This window comes from Muscardinus avellanarius, assembly GCF_963383645.1.
Source record: "Muscardinus avellanarius genome assembly, chromosome: 10".
Classification (NCBI taxonomy): Eukaryota; Metazoa; Chordata; class Mammalia; order Rodentia; family Gliridae; genus Muscardinus; species Muscardinus avellanarius.
Genome location: NC_137796.1, coordinates 111969225 through 111991405, shown reverse-complemented (window position 1 = coordinate 111991405; position 22181 = coordinate 111969225). Strand labels below are relative to the sequence as shown.

The 22181-nt window shown below is 54.7% G+C and overlaps 1 protein-coding gene across 23 annotated transcripts in view; it reads left to right on the top strand.

The window, feature by feature from the left end:
• The window catches only part of TSC2 (TSC complex subunit 2), a gene marked incomplete at both ends in the record, with an annotated part of 42259 nt that overhangs the window by 9807 nt on the left and 10271 nt on the right, over positions 1–22181 (top strand). For 21 of the 23 annotated variants that reach the window (XM_080704346.1, XM_080704345.1, XM_080704337.1 and 18 more), the window contains 19 exons: positions 176–224; positions 488–613; positions 866–939; positions 2928–3054; positions 4083–4226; positions 4742–4879; positions 5269–5372; positions 5707–5788; positions 8320–8475; positions 8929–9045; positions 16004–16126; positions 16625–16731; positions 16908–17058; positions 17970–18092; positions 18512–18646; positions 20189–20378; positions 21097–21190; positions 21305–21407; positions 21629–21723. In XM_080704346.1, coding sequence (XP_080560472.1) covers positions 176–224; positions 488–613; positions 866–939; positions 2928–3054; positions 4083–4226; positions 4742–4879; positions 5269–5372; positions 5707–5788; positions 8320–8475; positions 8929–9045; positions 16004–16126; positions 16625–16731; positions 16908–17058; positions 17970–18092; positions 18512–18646; positions 20189–20378; positions 21097–21190; positions 21305–21407; positions 21629–21723 — 2238 coding nt within the window. The remainder of the gene's footprint in view (positions 1–175; positions 225–487; positions 614–865; positions 940–2927; positions 3055–4082; positions 4227–4741; positions 4880–5268; positions 5373–5706; positions 5789–8319; positions 8476–8928; positions 9046–16003; positions 16127–16624; positions 16732–16907; positions 17059–17969; positions 18093–18511; positions 18647–20188; positions 20379–21096; positions 21191–21304; positions 21408–21628; positions 21724–22181) is intronic. The other 2 variants (XM_080704341.1, XM_080704340.1) reach the window with 1 other exon arrangement.

Genomic DNA, 22181 nt, shown 5'->3' with positions numbered 1-22181 from the left:
CCAGGGTAGGGCTTCTCATTCACGCAAACCCCAGCACCGGGCATGTGGACTTGGAGCGGGCACTCCAAGGGAGGCTGAGCCGGGGACAGAACTTGGTCCCAGAGGGGCCACAAGTTGAAGCGCAGTTACTCGGCCTCCTGGGAAACCTCTGAACTGACTGGCGCTTCTCCCGCAGCATGATCTGTCTGCTGTGCATCCGGACCGCGTCCTCTGTGGACATAGAGGTCAGTGGCTCCCTTCCCTCGCATGGCGATTCGCTGCTCTCTTGTTTCTGGGAGGCTGGGCTCTGAGTCAGGCCCTCCTGCTGCTCTCTGGCCCCTCTCAGAGCAGGAGTCTGCCCTGGCAGCCAGGACAGTGGCAGGCTCTGCTGTGAAGGCACAGTACAGGGTAGGGCAGGGCAGCAGCGCCTCCCAGATGCCCACTTGCTCCCCGGGGGCAGTGGGAGGAGGCGTGGGCTGGGCCCTGCCTGAGTCGCCCCCTCTTGCAGGTCTCCCTGCAGGTGCTGGACGCAGTCGTCTGCTACAACTGCCTGCCGGCTGAGAGCCTCCCGCTGTTCATCGTCACCCTGTGCCGCACCGTCAACGTCAAGGAGCTTTGCGAGCCCTGCTGGAAGGTAGGCTCAGACTGCTGTGTGCAAGGCCTCCCTGGATGAGGTCCCTGGCCCAGCACACGATCGGGCGTGGCGATTTTGTCTGCAGTGCATGGCGTCTGGTCTTGGCCTGACAGTGCCGTTAGGGCAGTCTGGTGGTGTTCTCCTGGCGGCTGCACTGAGGCTGGGCTGTGGGGGTGTTGTGAGAGCTTTGCCTTTCTATTGGGGCTGGGGCTTGGATCTGCCCGTCCCTCTTATGTCCGTCTCTTCCCCCAGCTGATGCGCAACCTCCTGGGCACCCACCTGGGCCACAGTGCCATCTACAACATGTGCCGCATCATGGAGGACCGGTGAGTGGCAGGCCTGGGCAGCGAGGGTGTGGCGAGCTGGCGGCTCAGCCCGGTGCCACCTGCAGGGGGGCAGTCTGAGCTGGCGCTTGCCAGGCTCACTTGAAAGTCTTGTTAATTGGCTGAGGAAGCTGATCTCAAACCTGTGATCCTCCTGTCTCAGCCTCTCAGAGACTGGGATTATAGGCATGTGCCCCCACATCCAGCTTGGGAGAGCTTTCCTAACAGCTCTGACTCTCACCACAGCGGCTCCGGCTCTGTGCTCCAGGACAAGGGACAAGTCCTGTGGTCTGGCCCTGCCTCACCCCTCTCCCCGGGGCCTTGCACACACCGTTTCCTCCTGCTCCTGCTGGAGGGGTCTTCCACCTCTGCTCAGTCACCCTGGTGGCTCCGTGAGGCCTTGGTTCAGTCTGCTCTGGCGCTTTCCCTCTTGTGAGCACATGGCTTTCTTCTTAGCTGTGTGATTTAATTAATTTTTAATTTAATTTTTTACTTTTTTGCTGTACTGGGGACATTTGACCTCTGAGCTATACCCGTAGTCTTTTTTTTTTTTTTTTTTTTGCTGTACTGGGGATTGAATCCAGGAGCATTCTACCTCTGAGCTACACACCAGCCCCATTTTCTTTCTTCTTTTCTCTTTCTTTCTTTCTTTCTTTCTTTCTTTCTTTCTTTCTTTTTTTCTACAGCACTGGGGATTGAACCCAGGGGCATTCTACCTCTGAGTTACTCTCCCAGCCCTAATTTTTATTCTTTATTTTGTTTTGTTTTATTTTGCAGTACTAGGGATGGAACTCAGGGACATTCTACCTTCAAGCTACGCCCCCAGCCCTATTTTTTATTCTTTATTTTTTTTATTTTTTTTGGTGGTACTGGGGGTGGAACCCAGAGGCTTTCTACCTCCGGGCTATACTCCCAGACCTATTTTATATTTTATTTGGAAACAGGGTCTCACTGAGTTGCTGAGAGCCTCACTAAGTAGCTGAGGCTGGCTTCGAACCTGTGTGATCCTCCTGTCTCAGCCTACCAAGCGCGGGGATTACAAATGTGCGTCACCACACCCGGCATTATTCTTTATTTTGATACAGGGTCTCACTAAGTTGTGGAGGACCTCACTAAGTAGCTGAGGTTGGCCACGAACCATGATCCTCCTGTTTTAGCTTCCCAAATGCTAGAATTTACAAGCCTGTACCACCATGCCCAGCTTATTCTTTATTATTATTATTATTATTATTATTATTATTATTATTATTTTGCAGTACTGGGGATGGAACCCAGGGCATTCTACCACTGAGCTCCACCCCCGATCCATTTTTTAGTCTTTTAATTTTTTTTTTTTTTTTGGTGGTACTGGGGTTCCTGGAAACCCTTCTACCTCCAGGCTACACTCCCAGACCTACTTTTATATTTTTATTTGGAAACAGGGTCTCTTAAGCCAGTGAGGCTGGCTTTGAACCTGCACAATCCTCCTGTCTCCGCCTCCCAAGCGCAGGGATTACAAGCATGTGCCACCACGCCTGGCTAGTCAATTTTTGAAACAGGGTCTCACTGAGTTGCAAGGGGCTTCACTAAGTAGCTGTGGCTGTCTGCAAACCGCGACCCTCCTGTCTCGGCCTCCAAGTACTGGGATTACAAGCTGTGCCACTGCGCTGGGCTCTTAGCTGTGATTTCAGATGGCAACCTTGACCTCTGCCTCCCAGTACGCCATGAGCACACGAGGCTGAGGGCCTTGGCTCCCTGGGCCTGGTGTCCCCGCACTAGCGAGACCCACACACAGTGCGGCCCATGGTGACTGGCTCGAATGGTCGTGGAGAAGTCGCAGTTGCTGCTGGCCACCACGGTCCCTGCCCATTGTCCCTGCCCTTGCCAGCTGCGCTTCTGCCCCATAAGCTCAGGGGTTGCTGGGGGCATTGCCAGAGCAGGCCCTCCTCGGACCCCAGGGGACCCATGCCAGGCAGGCAGCACTGCTCACTTAACGTCTGGCATGCTTTCAGAGCCTACATGGAAGACGCCCCGCTGCTGAGAGGAGCTGTGTTCTTCGTGGGCATGGCCCTCTGGGGGGCCCACCGCCTCTACTCTCTCAAGAACTCCCCAACGTCTGTGTTGCCATCTTTCTACGAGGTAATGAAGCTTCTGTGCTGCAGAGTTGGCCTGAGTGAGGGCACTCAGCCTGACCGCCCACCCGCCCGCCCGCCAGGGGTCCTGTGGGTGGTGGGTGGTATTGCCAGTCAGTTGCTTTTCAACTGGAGATGAGATTTAGGGCTTTTTGAAGGTTTTATTCTCAAGCAAACATTTTATCTCATGAATTTCATCTCTTGCCAATTGACACTGGAGCTGCTCAGTGTTGCCCCTGGGATAGCACTCCTCTTGCCGGTGATATTCTGTTTGGTCAAGGTGGTGATCTTGTGGTCTCTGGGTGATGCTGATGACGTAGCTTCTGTTTCCATGGTGCCCTGTAGCGTTCAGAGCACTTCCTGTGTGTTTGGTTCTCATGGCTCCCCAGTGAAGTGATAACACAGTCCTCATTTCACAGTATGGCACAGCTCAGACAAGCTGTGTCTTAGCCAGGCATGGTGGTGCATGCCTGTAATCCCAGTTACTCTACCCAGGAGCCCGAGGCAGTAGGAGTGCAAGTTTGAGGCCCGCATGGATAACTTAATGAGACCCTGTCTCAAAATAAAGAGAAGGGCTTGGCGTGTAGCTCAGTGGTAGAATGCCTCTTCAGTCCCCAGTACTGAAAAAACAAAAAAGAAAAAGTTGCATCTCCTTGGGTGACGGAGTCTCCTGATTCGCAGCCTTCTGTCCTGCCCTCCTCATCAGCAGTGTGGGCATAGATGTGGTCTTTGCCCATTGCCCACACTGGAGCTTAGGTGGTAGCTCTCAGCTTCTGCTGTGCAGTCCTCCAGGGCCCAGAAAAAGTTACTGGTCTGAGTCAGGCCCTAATGAGGTGGGGCTTTTAGGCCCTGTCTAGGTCCCAATTATGCTAAAGTAGAGTAGCAAGACACCCTTCTGCAGTTCTCCTGTGCCCGTGGTGGTGAGCACTGCCTACCCAGGCGCCTTACTCTAGCTCTGAGGCGACGTGGCGGGGCACTTCTTGTGCATGGGCGAGAGGCGGCTGACACTCGTGCTCCCCGGGCCCCGTGTTCCAGGCCATGACCTGTCCCAACGAGGTGGTATCCTATGAGATTGTGCTGTCCATAACCAGACTCATCAAGAAGTACAGGAAGGAGCTCCAGGCTGTGACGTGGGACGTTCTGCTGAGCATCATTGAGCGGCTGCTTCAGCAGCTCCAGGTGAGTGGGCGAAGCCGTGGTCAAGGAGAACTGAGACCCCAGGTGGACGGGCTTGCCCCAGAAGAGGGTTCCTGTGCGTCTGGGCCTGCCTTGGGCCTCAGCCTGCCGTGGCCGTGCTGACCGCTGGTCAGCAGTGGTGCCACCTGTCTCCCAGTGAAATCAGGGCTTGTTCCAGACATACTCTGTCGTGCTGGCCTGATAGAATGTGCAGTAGGTGAGCTAACGGGGCTCAGGACTGGCAGTGGCAGGGCAGGTCACCTCTGGCCTGAGCAGCTTCTGGAGCTGGTCCCGGAGTGTCCAGAGTGATGTGCGTGGCGTGACTGTGGTGGGTGGCATCGGGGGTATTGGCCACAGTGCTCAGGGGACCCCGAGCAGTGGCTGCTCTCACCTGCCGGATTCTGGGGTGGGCTGGGCAGGAGCAGGGGTCCAGATGTAGTTAGTCTTGAGGTGAGGACTCCAGGGCTGTGTCCGGAGGGAAGCGCAAGCTAGTCTGTGGCGGCGCCTTGGTTCTGCAGAGCCTTGACACCCCGGAGCTGAGGACCATTGTCCATGACCTGCTGACCACAGTGGAGGAACTGTGTGACCAGAATGAGTTCCACGGCTCGCAGGAGAGATATTTTGAACTGGTGGAGAGCTGTGCGGACCAGAGGCCTGTAAGACATGCCTGCCCCATGGGGCCTTCGGGCGGAGTGCGTTGCCTGAGCTGAAGGGCTGAGCTCTGCTTTCCCAGGCAAGGAGGCCTGCAGGCGCCAGGAGGCGGAGCGTGGGGTCCCATGAGCTGGGCGCTAGCCTAAGCATCGTTCCCTCCCGCCCACGGGGAGAGGCTCTGCTGGCTCCGCTGCTGACTTGCTCCCAGGCAGCGGTACTCACTCATCCGTGCGGCTTTCTGCGGGCTTTGCTCCTGTGTGCTCCCTGCCGGGACTGCGAGGCAGCCAGCCTTTCTGGGCAAACTTGGTTCTCCTGGGCCATCCCAGCAGCAGGTTGATGGAGTCTGCAGGGCAGCGCAGCTCCGTGACACGTTGGCTTTGTCTTCCTTTGACAGGAGTCCTCCCTCTTAAACTTGATATCCTACCGAGCGCAGTCCATCCACCCGGCGAAGGACGGCTGGATCCAGAACCTGCAGTCGCTGATGGAGAGGTTCTTCAGGTAGCAGGCCTCCCCAGCCACACCTGGCACTGGGGCCGGACCCATCTGCTGCTCGCAGGCTTCTGGGCCTGAGAATCCCATAAGTCAGAGCCCTCCTTTCTGATTCTTGAAAGGAATGGTTTTCCTCAGATGGAAAAGACTAGTTTTCTAGGGTCCCAGAGTGAGGTCTTTGTGTGGTGGTCTAGGAAAACGGCCCCTTGGAAGGGGAGGCTTGCTTCAGATATCTGTGAGCTGGGGCCATGCGGAGAGTCCAGAGCTGGGCCTGCTGCCGCCACACGGGGGCAGGGCCGTGTCCCGTGCGGGGCCCTCAGCCCAGCAGCCTGCTCCTCCGCAGGAACGAGCCCCGCAGTGCTGTGCGCATCAAGGTGCTGGACGTGCTGTCCTTCGTGCTGCTGATCAACAGGCAGTTCTACGAGGTGCGTGCGGCGCTGGCCTCCGAGGGCTGGGCGGGGCAGGCCTTCAGGGCCCAGTCTGGTCCTCACTTGGACCCAGGAGCCTCGGAAACTCTGATCTCAGTTCAGAAGTGTCTAGTGTCCGGGCATATAACCCCAGCATTTGGGAGGCTGAGACCGGATGATCGCAGTTCGAGGACAGAGTGTGTGTGTGTGTGTGTGTGTGTGTGTGTGTGTGTGGGCATGGTGGCACACACTTATAACCCCAGCATTTGGGAGGCTGAGACCGGAGGATCGCAGTTTGAGGACTGTGTGTGTGTGTGTGTGTGTGTGTGTGTGTGTGTGTTGAATGGAATCCAGGATGGTTTCTACCTGTGAGCTACACCCCCAACCCTATTTTATTTATTTATTTATTTATTTTTTGCGGGTCTGGGGATGGAACCCAGGGGTATTTGACCTCCAAGCTACACCCCCTGCCCTACTTTTTATTCTTTAGTTTTGAAACAGGGTCTCACTGAGTTGCAGAGGGCCTCACTAAGTAGCTGAGGCTGTCCGCGAACCACGATCCTCCAGGTCTCAGCCTCCTGAATGCTGGGATTACAAGCGTGTGCCACCACACCCGGCTTTATTTATTTATTTAAAAAAAATTTTTTTTTTTTTTTTTTTTTTTTTTGCTGCAGGCATGGTGGGGCACGCTTGTAATCCCAGCATTCAGGAGGCTGAGACCAAGGATCGCGGTTCATGGACAGCCACCGCGCGCACTGGCTTAGGAGACCCTGTTTCCAAATTTAAAAAAAAAATGTAAAAATAGGTCTGGGAGTGTAGCCCGGAGGTAGAAGGGCTTCCAGGAACCCCAGTACCACCACACACACACAAAAAGACTAAAAAGTAGGGCAGGGGGTGTAGCTTGGAGGTAGAATCCCCTGGATTCCATTCCCAGTACCGCAAAAAAATTTTTTTTTTGCGGTACTGGGGATGGAACCCAGGAGCATTCTACCTCTGAGCCCCCAGACCTATTTTTTATTCAGTATTTTGAAACAGAGTCTCACTGAGTTGCAAAAAGACCTCACTAAGTAGCCGAGGCAGTCTGCAACCGTGATCCTCCGGTCTCAGCCTCCTGAATGCTGGATGACAAGCGCGCCCACCACGCGGGCTAAGGGATCCTCTGTGATGCGAATGACAAATCAAGCAGGAGCCGGGTGCCATGGCCACGCCCGTAATCTCACTTGGGAGGCCGAGGCGGAAGGATCGCAGGTTGCAGGCCAGCACATAGTAACTTAGTAGGCCTCTGTTTCATGATAATAAAATAGGAGCTGGGCATGGTGGTGCACACTTGTAATCCCAGTACTTGGGAGGCTGAGACAGGAGGATCGCAGGTTCACAGCCAGTCTCAGCTGCTCAGTGAGGCTCTCAGCAATTTAGTGAGATCCTTTTTCCACTAAAATATAAAGTAGGTTGGGAGTGTAGTCTGGAGGTAGAAGGCCCCTCGGTTCCATCCTCAGTACCACAAATAAAAAATTATAATAAGCTGGGCATAGTGGCGCATGCTTGTAATCCCAGCATATTCGGGAGGCAGAGACCAGAGGATCGCAGTTTGTGGACAGCCTTAGCTACTTTGGCGCTCCGCAACTTAGTGAGGCACTGATTCAAAATAAAGAATAAAGCCAGGCGTGGTGGTGCACGCTTGTAATCCCCGTGCTTGGGAGGCAGAGACAGGAGGATCGCGCAGGTTCGAAGCCAGCCACGCGCGCTGGCTTAGGAGACCCTGTTTCCAAATAAAAGAGTATAAAAAATAGGTCTGGGAGTGTAGCCCGGAGGTAGAAGGGCTTCCAGGAACCCCAGTACCACAAAAAAAAAAAAAAAAAAAAGAATAAAAAATAGGACAGGAGGTGTAGCTTAGAGGTTAAATGAATGCCCCTGGGTTTCATCCCCAGACCTGCCCCCCCAAATTACAATAATAATAAAATAGGGTTGGGAGTGTAGATCAGAGGTAGAATACATCTGGATTCAATCCCCAGTACTGCAAAAAAAAAAAAAAAAAAAAAAAAAGTGAATAGGAACACTGGCTTGGCTGCGTGGCATGGGAGCCTGTGGCCCACACGCCTGTCAGGCCATTGTGTGGTGGTTGGTGTTCTGAGCTGAGGGACTGCTTCAGGTCCCTAGGAGAGGGCCTCAGGGGCTCTGAGTCTGGTGCAATGGGCCAGGTCGTCACTGCCCAGCCTTTCTGCAGTCTTTTTTTTTTTTTTTTTTTTTTTTTTTTGCGGTACTGGGGATTGAAACTAGAGCATTCTACCTCTAAGCTACAACTCTAGCCCTATTTTATTTTTGTTTTAAAACAGGGTCGCACTAGGTTGATGAGAGTCTTACTACTAGCTGAGACTGTCCTTGAACCCGCAGTCCTCCAGTCTCAGCCTCCCAAGTGCTGGGACTACTGTGCAGTCTTGACCCACAGCTTAGCTCTTTTTTGTCCTGTGCCTCAAGGGATTCAGTGTTCCTGCAAGGTGTCCCCACCAGCCAGTGCAGAGGCTCACCTCCTTCCCCTTGTGCCCGCACAGGAGGAGCTGATTAACTCCGTGGTCATCTCTCAGCTCTCCCACATCCCTGAGGACAAAGACCACCAAGTTCGCAAGCTGGCCACCCAGCTGCTGGTGGACCTGGCAGAAGGCTGCCACAGCCACTACTTTAACAATCTGCTGGACATCATTGAGAAGGTGAGCGCGCTTGGGCCCGTCTGACAGCGGCACCGCTCATTGTGATGGAGTCCTAGGCCCCCGTCCTCTCAGCCTTGTGACTGGCGGCTGTCTCTGTAGGCAGGGCATCCCTCCCAGCAGAGACAGGCGGTACCAGGAGGCTGTGCTGGACTGCCTGCTGCTTGGCTGGTGTGCTACCTGCGAGCTTGGGAAATGGGTGTTGGGGGTGCATCGGGAGCTGGGCTGGTGTCAGGAGCTCACAGAGCCCAAGAGCCGGGGATGGGACTGTGTCCTCTGTCCTCACGGAGCCAGCACCTGTTCCTGTTAGTTTGGGTCAGTGGTGATTTCTGAGTGTTCACATGCATAGGTAAGGTGCATCTTTCCTCCTGACAAGTAGAAGAGGCGTTGGCGGTAGTGTTGGGTGTGATGGTAACCGCTTCCCTGAGCGAGACTCACACGCCGGTCTCTGTCAAGGTGATGGCCCGCTCCCTCGCCCTGCCCCCCGAGCTGGAGGAGAGGGATGTGGCCGCCTACTCGGCCTCCCTGGAGGACGTGAAGACGGCGGTCCTGGGCCTTCTGGTCATCCTTCAGGTGGGTGCTGTGCCGGTGCCTCTGCAGAGGGTGTGGTGATCGGCCGCCGCCCACTCTAGTTGGAGGCTGCTCCTCAGGGATGCCTCCTGAGAGAGCTTTGCCCTCCCGGGGTGGCAGGGTGCTGTGGCTGCAGCAGGGTGCCGTCCTGACCAGGCAGGGGGCGGCCTGCAGGCACTGTGGGCGAGCCAGGACTGTTTGCACGGGTGCTGCCTGGTCTGTGGAGCTGCCCTGAGTCTGGTCGGCTCCACCTCCCTCTTTGGATGTGGCGGTGGCGCTGGTAACCTCAGCCTGAGCCAGGAGTGGTGCAGACTTAAGGACAGCACCAGCAACTTAGCCAGGCCTTTTTTTTTTTTTTTTTTTTTGCGGTACTGGAGATGGAACCCAGGGGCATTCTACCTCTGAGTTACACCCCGGCCCTATTTTTTATTTTTTATTCTTTATTTTGAAACAGATTCCCTCACTAATTAGCTGAGGCCGTCCACTGACTGCGATTCTCCTGTCTCAGCCTCTCAAATGCTGGGATTATAAACCTGAGCCACCACACCCAGCTTCAGCTCCTGTATTTATTTATTTATTTATTTATTTATTTATTTATTTATTTATTTATTTATTTATTTGTGGTACTGGGGTTCCTGGAAGCCCTTCTACCTCTGGGCTACACTCCCAGACCTATTTTAATATTTTTATTTGGAAACAGGGTCTCCTAAGCCAGCGCGGCTGGCTTCGAACCTGGGCGATCCTCCTGTCTCCGCCTCCCAAGCGTGGGGATTACAAGTGTGCGCCACCACGCCCGGCTAGCTCCTGTTTTAAAAACAAAAAAATATAAACCAGGCATCGTGGCACACGTTTGTAATCCCAGTATTTGGGAGGCTGACGCTGAGGCTGAGACCAGAAGATCACGGTTTGCGGACAGCCTCAGTAATTTAGTGAGGTCCCTCACAACTTACTGAGACCCTGTTTCAAAATAAAGAATAATAGGGCAGGGTGTGTAGCTCGGATGTCGAATGCCCCTGGATTCCATCCCCAGTACCAGTATCACCACCAAAAAAAAAAAAAAAAAAGAAAGAAAGAAATAAAAGCGTGTAATCCTAGCTCTGGGAGACTGAGATGGGAGGATCCTAGGTTTGAGTACAGCTATAGCACCTTAGCAAGACAACCACCTAGTGAGCTTCTGCTTCAGAATAAAAAGGGCTGGGGTGTAGCATGGACATACAATGCCTCTGGGTTTAATTTCCAGCATAAAAAAATAAAAATTAAAAAAAGAGCCAAAGCCCGTGCTCATGGAGGGGCTTGACTTGGTCCTGCCATGCCTCGCGGCCGCTGAAGAAGGCACACACCTGTTCCTCTACCCCATGGTGACTTTAATTTGGGGGATAGATTTATTGAGATGTACCTCTCAACAGCCCACCCATTTACAGTGAACAACTTAGGGACTGTCAGTATATTCACAGAGCTGCGCAGGCATCACTACTATCACTTTAAGAATGGCCCCATTACCCCCGAAGAAGCCCTATGTCCATTAGCTGTTGCGCCCCGTTTTCCCTTCCCCGGCCTGTGGCAAGCTCCAGTCTGCTTTCTGCCTCCACGGATCTGCCCATTCGCCTGTCTCCCCAGTGGAGCCCCACGGCACATGGCCTTTTGCATCTGAGCAGGGCTCTCTGGTCCTTCCCTCCGCTCCAGCGGCCGTTGGCACTGCATCCCTCCGCATGGCTAAGATGGCCCATCGCACGTGCTCCACACCGGTGTGTCTGTGGACACTTAGGTCCTTCCTCCTTTTGGCTCTTAGGAATGCTGCTGCTGCGTAGCTGTCCAGCTGTGCATGAGGCACCTGTTTCTCCGGTGCACAGCTAGGTGTGGGCTGCTGAGTTCCAGCCTTGATGTTTCCCGAGCTGCCAGGCCATTCTGTGGCAGAGCTGTACTGTTGTTGTTTCTTTCTTGTGGCACGGGGGATGGAACCCAGGGGCATTCTACCTCCAAGCTATACCCCCTGTCCTATTTTTTATTCTTTATTTTGAAACAGGGTCTCACTAAGTTGCAGAGGGCCTCACTAAGTAGCGGAAGCTGGCCATGAACCCTGATCCTCCTGTCTCAGCTTCCTAAATGCTGGGATTGCATATGTGCATCACCATGCCCGGCCTATTCTTTATTTTGAAACAAGATCTCATTAAGTTGCAGAGGGCCTCATGAGTTGCTGAGGCTGGCCGAGAACCTTTGATCTTCCTCTCAGCCTCCCAAGTACTGAGATCACAAGCGTGCGCCGCCACGCCTGAGAGCTGTAGGTTCCACGTGTGAGGTTCTGATTTCTCCACCTAAGAAAGTCCCACCCTCCGCAGCCTGCCTGTCTCCGTGCCTCACTCTGAGATGGGGATGCCTCACTGTGTGGCCCATGCTGCCCTTGAACTCGCTCATTCCTCATGGCGCTCTGGTCACCACAGGTCTCCTCCTGTCCCCACTTGTCCCCTCCTGTGGCCTCACATCCCCAGGCCACCATTACCTGGGCAGGCCACAGCCAGACTCTTCTCTGGACACACTGCCTCAATGGCTGACCCTCAGAGCCTCGCAGTGGCACGCAGGTGCACTTGCCAGTGTCAGTAGTGCACGAGACATAATATTGGCATCTGTTAGTTCAGAACTTGTAGTTCAAGGCCAGGCGTGGTGGACACGCTTGTAATCCCAGCATTTGGGAGGCTGAGACAGGAGGATCGCAGTTCACAGGCAGCCTCAGCTACTTAGTGAGGCCCTTTGCAACTCAGTGAGACCCTGTTTCAAAATAAAGACTAAAAAATAGGACAGGGAGTGTAGCTCAGAGATAGAATGCCCCTGGCTTCCATCCCCAGTACCAAAAGAAAACAATAACACCAATAAAAAAAACTTGTAGTTCAAGCTGGGTGTGGTGGCGTGTGCTTGTAATCCTAGTACTTGGGAGTCTGAGACAGGAGGATCGCAGGTTCAAGGACAGCCTCAGCAAATAGTTAGACTCTCATCCTGTTTCAAAAGTAAAAATAAAAATAAATAGGGCTGGGGGTGTATCATGGAGATAGAATGCCCCTGGGTTCAATCTCCAGTGCCAAAAGAACAAAACCAAAAACACTTATAGTTCTAAGATACTGGCATTAAAGATTTGTGTGTGCTCTTGGTGATGGGCTTCTATTTCCTGGCCTGCACCTTTAACGTAGTTAGATGACAGCTAGGTCGCCCCTCTTGGGGTCTCATTCATGCCTGTCTCATGCTCCTGCTGCCTGACCTGCTGGCTGTGGCAACAGTGAGCTGGGACCTCCTGTCCTGTAGTGGGAAGGCAAGATGTTCTGGTGCCCACCCTTGGAAATACAGGCCCGAGGCTGAAGGGCTGGCCGCAGCTTCTTGGTTGAGGCAAACCTGCTCAGGCCACTCTATGTCTTATGTGTGTGGTGCTAGGGATTGAAGCCAGGGGCATTCTGCCTCTAAGCTGTACCCCCAGCCCTATTTGACTTTTTAAAATTTTGAAACATGGTCTCACTGAGTTGTAGACAGCCTCACTAAGATGCTGAGGCTGTCTTTGAACCTGTGGTCCTCCTGTCTCAGCCTCTCAAGTGCCGAGATTATATGTGCCACCATGCCTGGTTTCTCTTTAAATTTATTTTATTTTTTGGTGGTACTGGATATTGAACCCAGGGTGTTCAGCCTCTGAGCTGTACCCTCAGCCCTTTACAAATTTTTCCTTTGTTTTAAAACAGGGTCTCGCTAGGTTCCTGAAAATCTCATAGTTGCTGAGGCTGGTCTCCAACCTATTATCCTTCTGTCTCAGACTCTCAAGAACTGAGATTACAGAAGTGGACTACCATGCCTGGCTCCTATTTATTTATTTAATTTACTTTGTGGTGCTGGGAATTGAAATCCTGGGCATTCTACCTCTGAGCTATACCTGCAGCCCTATTTTTTAAATTATTTTATTTATTTATTTATTTATTTATTTATTTATTTATTTATTTATTTGGAGTACTAGGGATGGAATCCAGGAGCATTCTACCTCAGAGCAACACCCCCAGTCCTATTTTTATTCCTTTTTTTTTTTTTTTTTTTTGTGGTACTGGGGTTCCTGGAAATCCTTCTACCTCCGGGCTACACTCCCAGACCTATTTTATATTTTTATTTGGAAACAGGGTCTCCTAAGCCAGCGAGGCTGGCTTCAAACCTGCGCAATCCTCCTGTCTCCACCTCCCAAGCACAGGGATTACAAGCGTGCACCACCACACCTGGGTGTTATTCCTTTTTTTGTGTGGTACTGGGGATGGAACCTAGGGGCATTCTACCTCTGAGCTACACTCCAGGCTTATTTTTTATTCTTTGTTTTTGAAACAGGGTCTCAGTGAATTGCAAAGGGCCTTATTAAGTAGCTGAGGCTGTCCACGAACCATGATCCTCCTGTCTCAGCAACACAAATGCTGGGATTACAAGTGTGAGCCACCACACCCAGCTATTTTATATTATTCTTTATAGTATTGGGGATTGAACCCAGGGGCATTCCTCCGAGCTACATCTCCAGTCCTTTTTTTATTCTTTCTTTTTCTTTTTCTTTTTTTTTCTTTTTTTTTTTTTTTTTTTTTGCGGGCCTGGGGATGGAACCCAGGGGCATTCGACCTCCGAGCTACACCCCCTGCCCTATTTTTTATTCTTTATTTTGAAACCGGGTCTCACTGAGTTGCAGAGGGCCTCACTAAGTAGCTGAGGCTGTCTGCGAACCACGATCCTCCAGGTCTCAGCCTCCCGAATGCTGAGATTACAAGCGTGCGCCACCACGCCCGGCTTATTCTTTATTTTTAAACAGGGTCTCACTGAGTTGCAGAGGGCCTCAATAAGTAGTAGCTGAGGCTGGCTGTGAATGTGATCCTCCTAAATGCTGGGATTTCAAGCACGTACCCCACTATTCTTAATTTTTATTTTGAAACAGGGTTTTACTAAGTTGTTGAGGGCCTCATTAAATTGCTGAGGTCAAGAACCTGTAGTGTTCCTATCTCAGCTTCCCAAGTACTGTAATGACAAGCATGTACCACCACCACATCCTGGTAATGAGTTGTTTTTCTTTTCTTTTTCCTTCCTTCCTTCCTTCCTTCCTTCCTTCCTCTTTCTTTATTTCTTTATTTCTTTTTTTTTCTTCAGTACTGGGGATTGACCTCAGGGGCATTCTACCTCTGAGCTATACCCCGGGCCTATTTTATTTTTATTTTTATTTATTTTTTTGTGTGTGTGGTACTGGGAGTGGAACCCAGGGGCTTTTCTACCTCCAGGCTATACTCCCAGACCTATTTTATGTTCTATTTGGAAACAGGGTCTCACTAAGAGTTGCCGAGAGCCTCGCTAAGTAACTGAGGCTGGCTTTGAACCTGTGCGATCCTCCTGTTTTAGCCTCCCAAGCGCTGGGGTTACAAGCTTGCACCACCATGCCTGGCCTGAGGCTGGCTTTGAACCTGTGCAGTCCTCCTGTCTCAGCCTCCTAAATACTGGGATTACAAGTGTGCAACACGCCTGGCTCCCGGGCCTATATTTTATTCTTTATTTTGAAATAAGGTCTCACTAAGTTGCAGAGGGGCTCACTAAGTAGCTGAGGCTGGCCTTGGACCTGAGCTCTTCTTTGTCTCATCCTCCCAAGTACTGGGATTACAAGCGTATGCCTCCGTGCCTGGCTAATGAGTTGTTTTTTTCTTTTTTTTGTTTATGTGGTGCTAGGGGTGGGACCCAGGGTCATTCTACCTCCGAGCTATACCCCTAGCCCTAATTTTTATTCTTTATTTTGAAACAGGGTCTCACTAAGTTGTAAATGGCCTAAGTAACTGAGGCTTTCCTCGATCTACGATCCCCGTCTCAGCCTCCCAAATACTGGGATTATAAGCGTGGCCACCACGCCTGGCTCTGAGTTGTTTTTCCTTAAAGAACATTAATACCAGACTTGATGATCCATACCTATAATCCCAGGATTTGGGAGTCTGAGACAGGAGGATCTCAAGTTCAAAGCCAGTGCATGGTTAACTTAGCAAGACTTTATTTATTTATTTAATTTTTGCATTACTGGGAATTGAACTCAGGGGTATTCTATTTCCAAGCTACACCCCAGCCCTATTTTTTATTCTTTTATTTTGAAACAAGGCCTACGTAGCTGAGGCTGGCTGCAAACCTGTGATTCTCTTGTGTCAGCCTCCCAAGTACTGGGATTCCAAGCATCACCACCCCTGGCTTGAGACCTTGTTTCACAATTAAAAGGGATAGAAGCATAATTCAGTGCTAACGTGCCCCTACGACCACACGATACATACACAAACACACACAACAATAGTAATGAATTCTAAGCACCCATTGCTTCCCTCCCAGGCTCAGAGACCTGTTTCAAAATAAAAAGGAATAGAAGCATAAGTTAGTGCTAATGTGCCCCTGAGTTCAATCCTCAGTACCACACAACACACGCACAAATGTACGTGCATACACACACGCTTTTCTCTCTCTCCCTCCCCCTCTCCCTCTCCATCTCCTTCTTTCTGAACAAGTGAATTTTTAAGCCCCCACTGCTCACCTCCCAGGCTCAGAAACCACAAAGGCCCCTCTGGTTCTGGTGGCCCTGCGACCTCTGTCCTAGCTCTGCTACCCCAGGGCTGCTGGCAGCACTGAGGGCTGTCCTCTCCCCCTTGGACCCTGACCTCACCTGTCACCTGTCCAGGAGGGCCCCGGGCCTTGGCAGGGTGGCTCCCAGTGGACATCAGCTCAAGCACCTGGGAATACCCTGCCCCAGTCTACTGCTCCTGGTCATCTCCCTTGGCCTCATAGCATTGGGATTCTCTGGTGGCATGTGGACAGGGGTTAGGTTAGTGTTCCATTAGGCAGGTTTTCCTGATAGGCCATGTGAGACACACATGGCCCTGGGTACAGTGGAGAGGGCAGCACAGCAGATGCCTCCTGGTCACCTCCCTGGTGGGTGCCTGTCCCTCCACAGACCAAACTGTACACCTTGCCGGCCAGCCACGCCATGCGCGTGTATGAGACGCTCGTCAGCCACATTCAGCTCCACTACAAGCACAGCTACTCGCTGCCCATCGCCAGCAGCATCCGGCTGCAGGTATGGCTGGGCCGCGTGGGTGTTCGGTTCCGGGCCGGGTTGCTGCAGCCTTGACAGGTGCGGTCTCACCAGCTGCAGAGGCCGCAGGGCTCCCGCCAAGTGCAGCCTCCTGGGGATCCCTTGGCCTGCCTTTTCCTGCAGTCCCTGTGCTTCTGAGTCAGAATGAAGCCTGGGATGAGGGCGGAGAAGAAGCACACTGACCCAGGGCGGCATGCGGCCCTGATGAGCCGATGGTGCTGCAGGAGGGCTGGGCTGGGCTGGGCAGAGGTCACGGAGCTGGCCCTCTGTTGTTTGGGAGGAGGTGACAGGACCCCGAGCAGAGCTCACTTTCTGACATTGGAGCTGTGTGGCACTGCCGTGGGGTGAGCCCAGCTGCCGTAGGGATGTCTGTCCTGTGCATTCTCGTAGGAAGTGGTCTTTGGAGTTCAGGTGTTTATGGGATGCGTAGGTGTGCGTGGGTCCTTGGCTTGGCCTGATGGTGCGGTTCTGTCCCCTCAGGCCTTTGACTTCTTGCTGCTGCTGCGGGCTGACTCGTTGCACCGCCTTGGGCTGCCCAACAAGGATGGCGTTGTGAGGTTCAGCCCCTACTGCCTCTGCGACTGTGTGTACGTGCAGTAGTGTCTCTCTGGGGGCCTGTGTGTAAGGCTGTCGCTTCACTGGGGTCGGGGGGGACGAGGTGCTCTCTGCCCCACAGGGACCCCAGGGGTCACCCCAGAAGGGATCCTAGTGGCAAGCCAGGGTCAGAAGAGACCTCACCTGCTAGTCCTCCTTGCTTCTGCAGGGAGCCAGAGAGGGGCTCTGAGAAGAAGGCCAGTGGCCCACTGTCACCTCCCACTGGACCGCCCGGCCCTGTGCCCACAGGCCCCGCTGTGCGGCTTGGCCACCTGCCCTACTCCCTGCTCTTCCGTGTCCTGCTGCAGTGTCTGAAGCAGGTGAGATGGCCCCCCATTCAGGCATGGTCAGGCCAGACTGAGCTGGGGTGAGTGCTGGCCGAGTGCCCCAGATTCTCGGAGCTTCTTCCCGCTCGCGTGGGAGACCTGGGGGGCTTTGCTTGCTTCCAGGTTGTGCGGCAAGACTCAAATGTGTAGCCAGACAGCTGTGACTATACTCTAGTCACAGATGGCCTGTGCAGGCCCAAAGGGGTACAGTCAGGTTTGGGGGCGCCTGTGCGGCAAGGCAGAGCCAGTGTTGAACAGTAGGAAGGTCCCAGTGGCGGAGCCAGCCAAGTTTGGAAGCAGGTAGGTATGGTCCCACGCAGCTGGGCGTGCCAGGCCCTTGTGCAGAGGCAGGGTGCGGGCTGGTTGGGGTCGGGGGCACGGCGCTGAGGGCCTTGGGAGACTCCCCGTCGCTGGCAGACGGTGCCTCTGTGGCGGAGGCTGCCTGAGTCTCCCCGTGTGGCCTTGGGTGGTTCTGGGCCTGCTGACTCGTGCTGGTAACAGCTTTTCTGCTGCTGCGTCTTTGTTTCAGAAGTTCAGTTGGTGCTCAGGGTGGGCACTGACGGGGCGTTTTGAGTCCAGAGCAGTAGGCAGGCAGTCACGCAGTCATGGCCACCATCGGAGGGGGGAGACAGAGCCAAGGATGTGGAAGTCCCCCGCTGGGCCAAGGGAAGGGATGCAGCTTCCCAGCCCGGCCTCCACTCAGCCTGGCCTCTAGAGGACAGATGCCTCAGTCCCGCCTGGGCTTTGAGCAGCAGCGGCTGCTGCAGTTAAGGGGTGGAGACCTAGGCCGGGGAGTCCTGGTGTGCCGAGGGCCAAAACTCAGCTGCAGATTGCCTCAGGCACTGACCCGTCTCTGTCTGCAGGGACCAGGAAGCCCTGCCCTCCTGACCTGCTTCTCTCTCTAGGAGACCGACTGGAAGGTGCTGAAGCTGGTCCTCAGCAAGCTGCCCGAGTCCCTGCGCTACAAGGTCCTCATCTTCACCTCCCCGTGCAGCGTCGACCAGCTGTCTTCTGCCCTCTGCTCAATGGTAACGCCCACCCAGCAGCCCCCCGTGCTGACTGGCCCTGCTGCCGTTCACTGGGCGCGCTGGGTGGGCGGGGCCACAGTCCAGCCTCTCCTCTACAAGATAAGCATCCCTGGCCAGAGCACCTGACACCTGTGACCTGTAGGTGGGCCAGAAGTGCAGCAGGGACCCGCCTGCTCCAGCCTAGGGCATCCGGGCCCAGGCCAGGCGGCCCCTGATGTGTGCGCCGCCCCCTTCCCGCTGGGACTCCCCAGGTGTTTGTATCACATGTCCTGAAGTAGGCACTCTCCTCTTTTCTGAAAAAGCAGGCCCCTGCCAGGAAGGAGAGTGGGGCCTCTCTGACCACCACTCTCTGCTGGGCCTGCCTGGTGCCTTCTGGCCACTGGGCAGGGGCTTCATTGTGGTGTCTCCTTGGTCACCAGCTTTCAGGCCCCAAGACCCTGGAGCGGCTCCGAGGCACGCCGGAAGGCTTCTCCAGGACTGACCTGCACTTGGCTGTAGTCCCGGTGCTGACAGCCTTGATCTCTTACCATAACTACTTGGATAAAACCAAACAGGTGTGAGTGGTAGGTGGGAGCATTGGGCCTGGGAGAGGCATGTACCGCCATCTCCAGGGACGGGCTGCGGGCCGGGGCACCAGGACCGGCTGAGCTTCCCATGGTGGCCGCCAGAGCCCTACCTGCTGGCCACACCAAGCCACGGGCATCTGAGCCCCGGCACCTCCAAGTACTGTCTGGTGTCTGGCTTACACGAGCCTTTGGAGAGGCCTCTGGCCTCCTTCCCAGCACCTCTCCCTCTGCAGCGCGTTCCGTGCCTGTCCTGCTGTGGCCTTGGCACAGGTGGCCAGCTTGGGGCGTGTGGCTGGGCCTTGGCATTTACTCCTCCTGCCACAGCCCTTTTCCTGCCATCTGGTGCTGCCGCCATTACTTTCTCTGTCTCATTTATATCCCTAGCCTCTCTCAGCGGGAAACTTAAAAACTTAAGTCTTGGAGGGTCAGGCACTTGCTCAAGGTCCTGCAGCCAGGAGGAAGTGTAGCCAGGCTTGGGCAACTCCCTCGAGCGCAAATTCCTGACAATGGCACTGTCGGGAGCTAACACAGCTCTCCATCCTGCATGCCCAGTTTGGAAGATAGGGCGCCCACGCCCTGGTGCGCTCTAGCCTCTCCTGCATGGCTGCCTGCTTCCACTAGCACTGCCCCAGAGGGTGGCTGCCATCCTGGGCCCTTAGCGTTTCCAAGGGGGGTGCCTGCTTCAGCAAACAGAACTGACTCCCGACTGGGGCTAGAGCGGTCACTTGGCTGCCATCTTCATGGAAGACACTGCCCATGGTGGGTGTGGGCCTGGCGGCCATGTTGTATCAGGTAGCACTTACCCTGGATAACAGTGCCAGCCTACTTGGGTCTCAGAACTAAGGGGCTGTGGATCCAGCACATCCTGGTTCCGGGTGGCCTGGGTCTCCAGGCCCTATTGGCTGGTGGAGTGATCAGAGCCGCTCACTGTGTAGTTGAGCTAGGTGGGCTCAGCTGCCAGCTGTCTCTGCCCCTTAGGGGTTCAAGGACCTTTTATTTTTCATGATACTAGGAATTGAACCCAGGGGCATTCTCCCTCTGAGCTATACTCACAACCCTATTTTATTCTTTTAAAAATTTTTTTTTTTTTTTTTTTTTTTTTTTTTTTGCGGGTTTGGGGATAGAACCCAGGGTCTTTGACCTCCAAGCTACACCCTGTGCCCTATTTTTTTATTCTTTATTTTTGAAACAGGGTCTCACTAAGTTGCGGAGGGCCTCACTAAGCAGCTGAGGCTGTCAGCAAACCGCGATCCTTCTGTCTCAGCCTCCCAAATGCTGGGATTACAAGCATGCGCCACCACGCCTGGCTTATTTTTTAAATTTCGAAATAGGGTGTCACTAAATTGTAGAGGACCTGAGTTGCTGAGGCTGGGCTCAAACCTGTGATCCTCCTATCTCAGCCTCCCAAGTAGTAGGATGACAGGCATATACCACCATGCCCAGCTAAATGAGGCCTGGGGAGTGCTTGGCACGTGGGCTGGCTGGCCTGGGGGCAGGGGCGCAGGGCCTGAAGCATCTTGCTTCCTACAGCGCGAGATGGTTTACTGCCTGGAGCAAGGCCTCATCTACCGCTGTGCCAGCCAGTGTGTGGTGGCCCTGGCCATCTGCAGCGTGGAGATGCCCGACATCATGGTCAAGGCCCTGCCCGTCCTGGTGGTGAAGCTCACGCACATCTCTGCCACGGCCAGCATGGCCGTCCCGCTCCTGGAGTTCCTGTCCAGTGAGTGTGTGGCTCTGCCTGTGTGCGTGCCAAGTGTGCACTAGCGAGCCTGTGGGAAGGCCCTTGAGTATGGGGTTGGGCTTGCTTGCCAGCTGGTGCTGCTGCAGGCTGGCCTCCCTGGGGCACCCGGGCCTTGGCACCCGCTGCCAGCTACCTGTGTGCTTTCCTCCCCAGCGTCAGCGGGAACGTTCCCCTGAAGGAGCCTCCCTTGCTAGCCTGGGCTGCCCCCTCTGCCCCTGGCACATGCCAGGACTTGCTCTGGCAACATAGCCCCTCTGTCCGTGGCCTTGGGTGTGATTTCCAGGACTTCAGGGCACCTGGCACAGCCCTTCATTCCCACCAGCTGTGTCTTGCCAGCAGCAGGCCCTCTGATGTTAAGACACCCGAGCAGAGCTGGGTTGGCACCTGCTGAGGAGATCCAGAGAGAAGACGGCTGGCACCTTGCAGGCCACCAGAGACTGTCATGTGTTCTTTATTTTCCTTGCTACAAGCAAAAACCGTATCTTATGGGTCATACCAGTGCAGGCTACAGACTGGATTTGGCCTGGGAACCATGGTTTGCTGCCCTCGCAGCAGAGAGCCCAGGCCGGGGCTGGCGGGTCCCCTTTGGTCCAGAGCAGCCGCCCTGGCTCTTGGAATGAACGCGTGGACCCCGCGTGGCATGGCGGGCGTGCCTGTGTGGCCGGCCCGGGCGCTCACAGCTGTCCTTGCCCTGTAGCTCTGGCCAGGCTGCCCCACCTCTATAGAAACTTCGCTGCAGAGCAGTATGCCAGCGTGTTTGCCATCTCCCTGCCGTACACCAACCCCTCCAAGTGAGTGTGGCCGCCCACACCCTGCCCGCCCTGCTGTGGTAAGAAAGCCAAGGGGCTGCGGCCCGCGCCTGCCCGGCGTGGGAGGGCGCCAGCACCTGCCTGCCTCTCGCTCAGGTTCAACCAATACATCGTGTGCCTGGCCCATCATGTCATAGCCATGTGGTTCATCAGGTGTCGCCTGCCCTTCCGGAAGGATTTTGTCCCTTACATCACTAAGGTCAGCGGGGGCAGGGAGGCCTGCATCTAGGGCCAGGGCCTGCCCGGGGTGTGGCTGGAGCAGTGGCCAGGCGGGTGGCAGGAAACGGGGTCCCTTGGGCTGTGCTCGTGCCGCGCAGGGGCTCCTCAGAGCAGGCATGAGGTGGGTGCTGCCACCTTGTGCTGGGCCTGCCCTCGCCAGGCTTCCCACAGCCCCTCACGACTCGTTTCTGCCTCACCCAGGGCCTGCGCTCCAATGTCCTCCTGTCTTTTGACGACACCCCCGAGAAGGACAGCTTCAGAGCACGGAGCACCAGTCTTAATGAGAGGCCAAAAAGGTTGGGGCCTTCTTGGGGTGTGCTGGTGTCAGATGGGTGGGACCCTGGGCTGTAGCCTGGGACTGAGGTGTGCCACCATGCCAAGTGCGGGACAGGACAGAGCCCAGGAGGGCCACTAATGCCCTGTGCCTGCCAAGCTGGCTCACAGGTGAAATGCTGGGGTGGGGATCGGATCCTGGCTCCAGTATCTGGCCTGGGCCTGGATGCACTGCCGGAGCCCAGGGTTGTGTCGTGCAGGGAGCCACGCCTACTCCTTAGCACTGTGCCTTTGGTTAGCCCAGCCAGGCTGCCCTCTTCACGAGCCCAGGGTTGTGTCGGGCAGGGAGCTACGCCTACTCCTTAGCACTGTGCCTTTGGTTAGCCCAGCCAGGCTGCCCTCTTCAGGAGCCCAGGGTTGTTGGGCAGGGAGCCACGCCTACTCCTTAGCTCTGTGCCGTGGGTTAGCCCAGCCAGGCTGC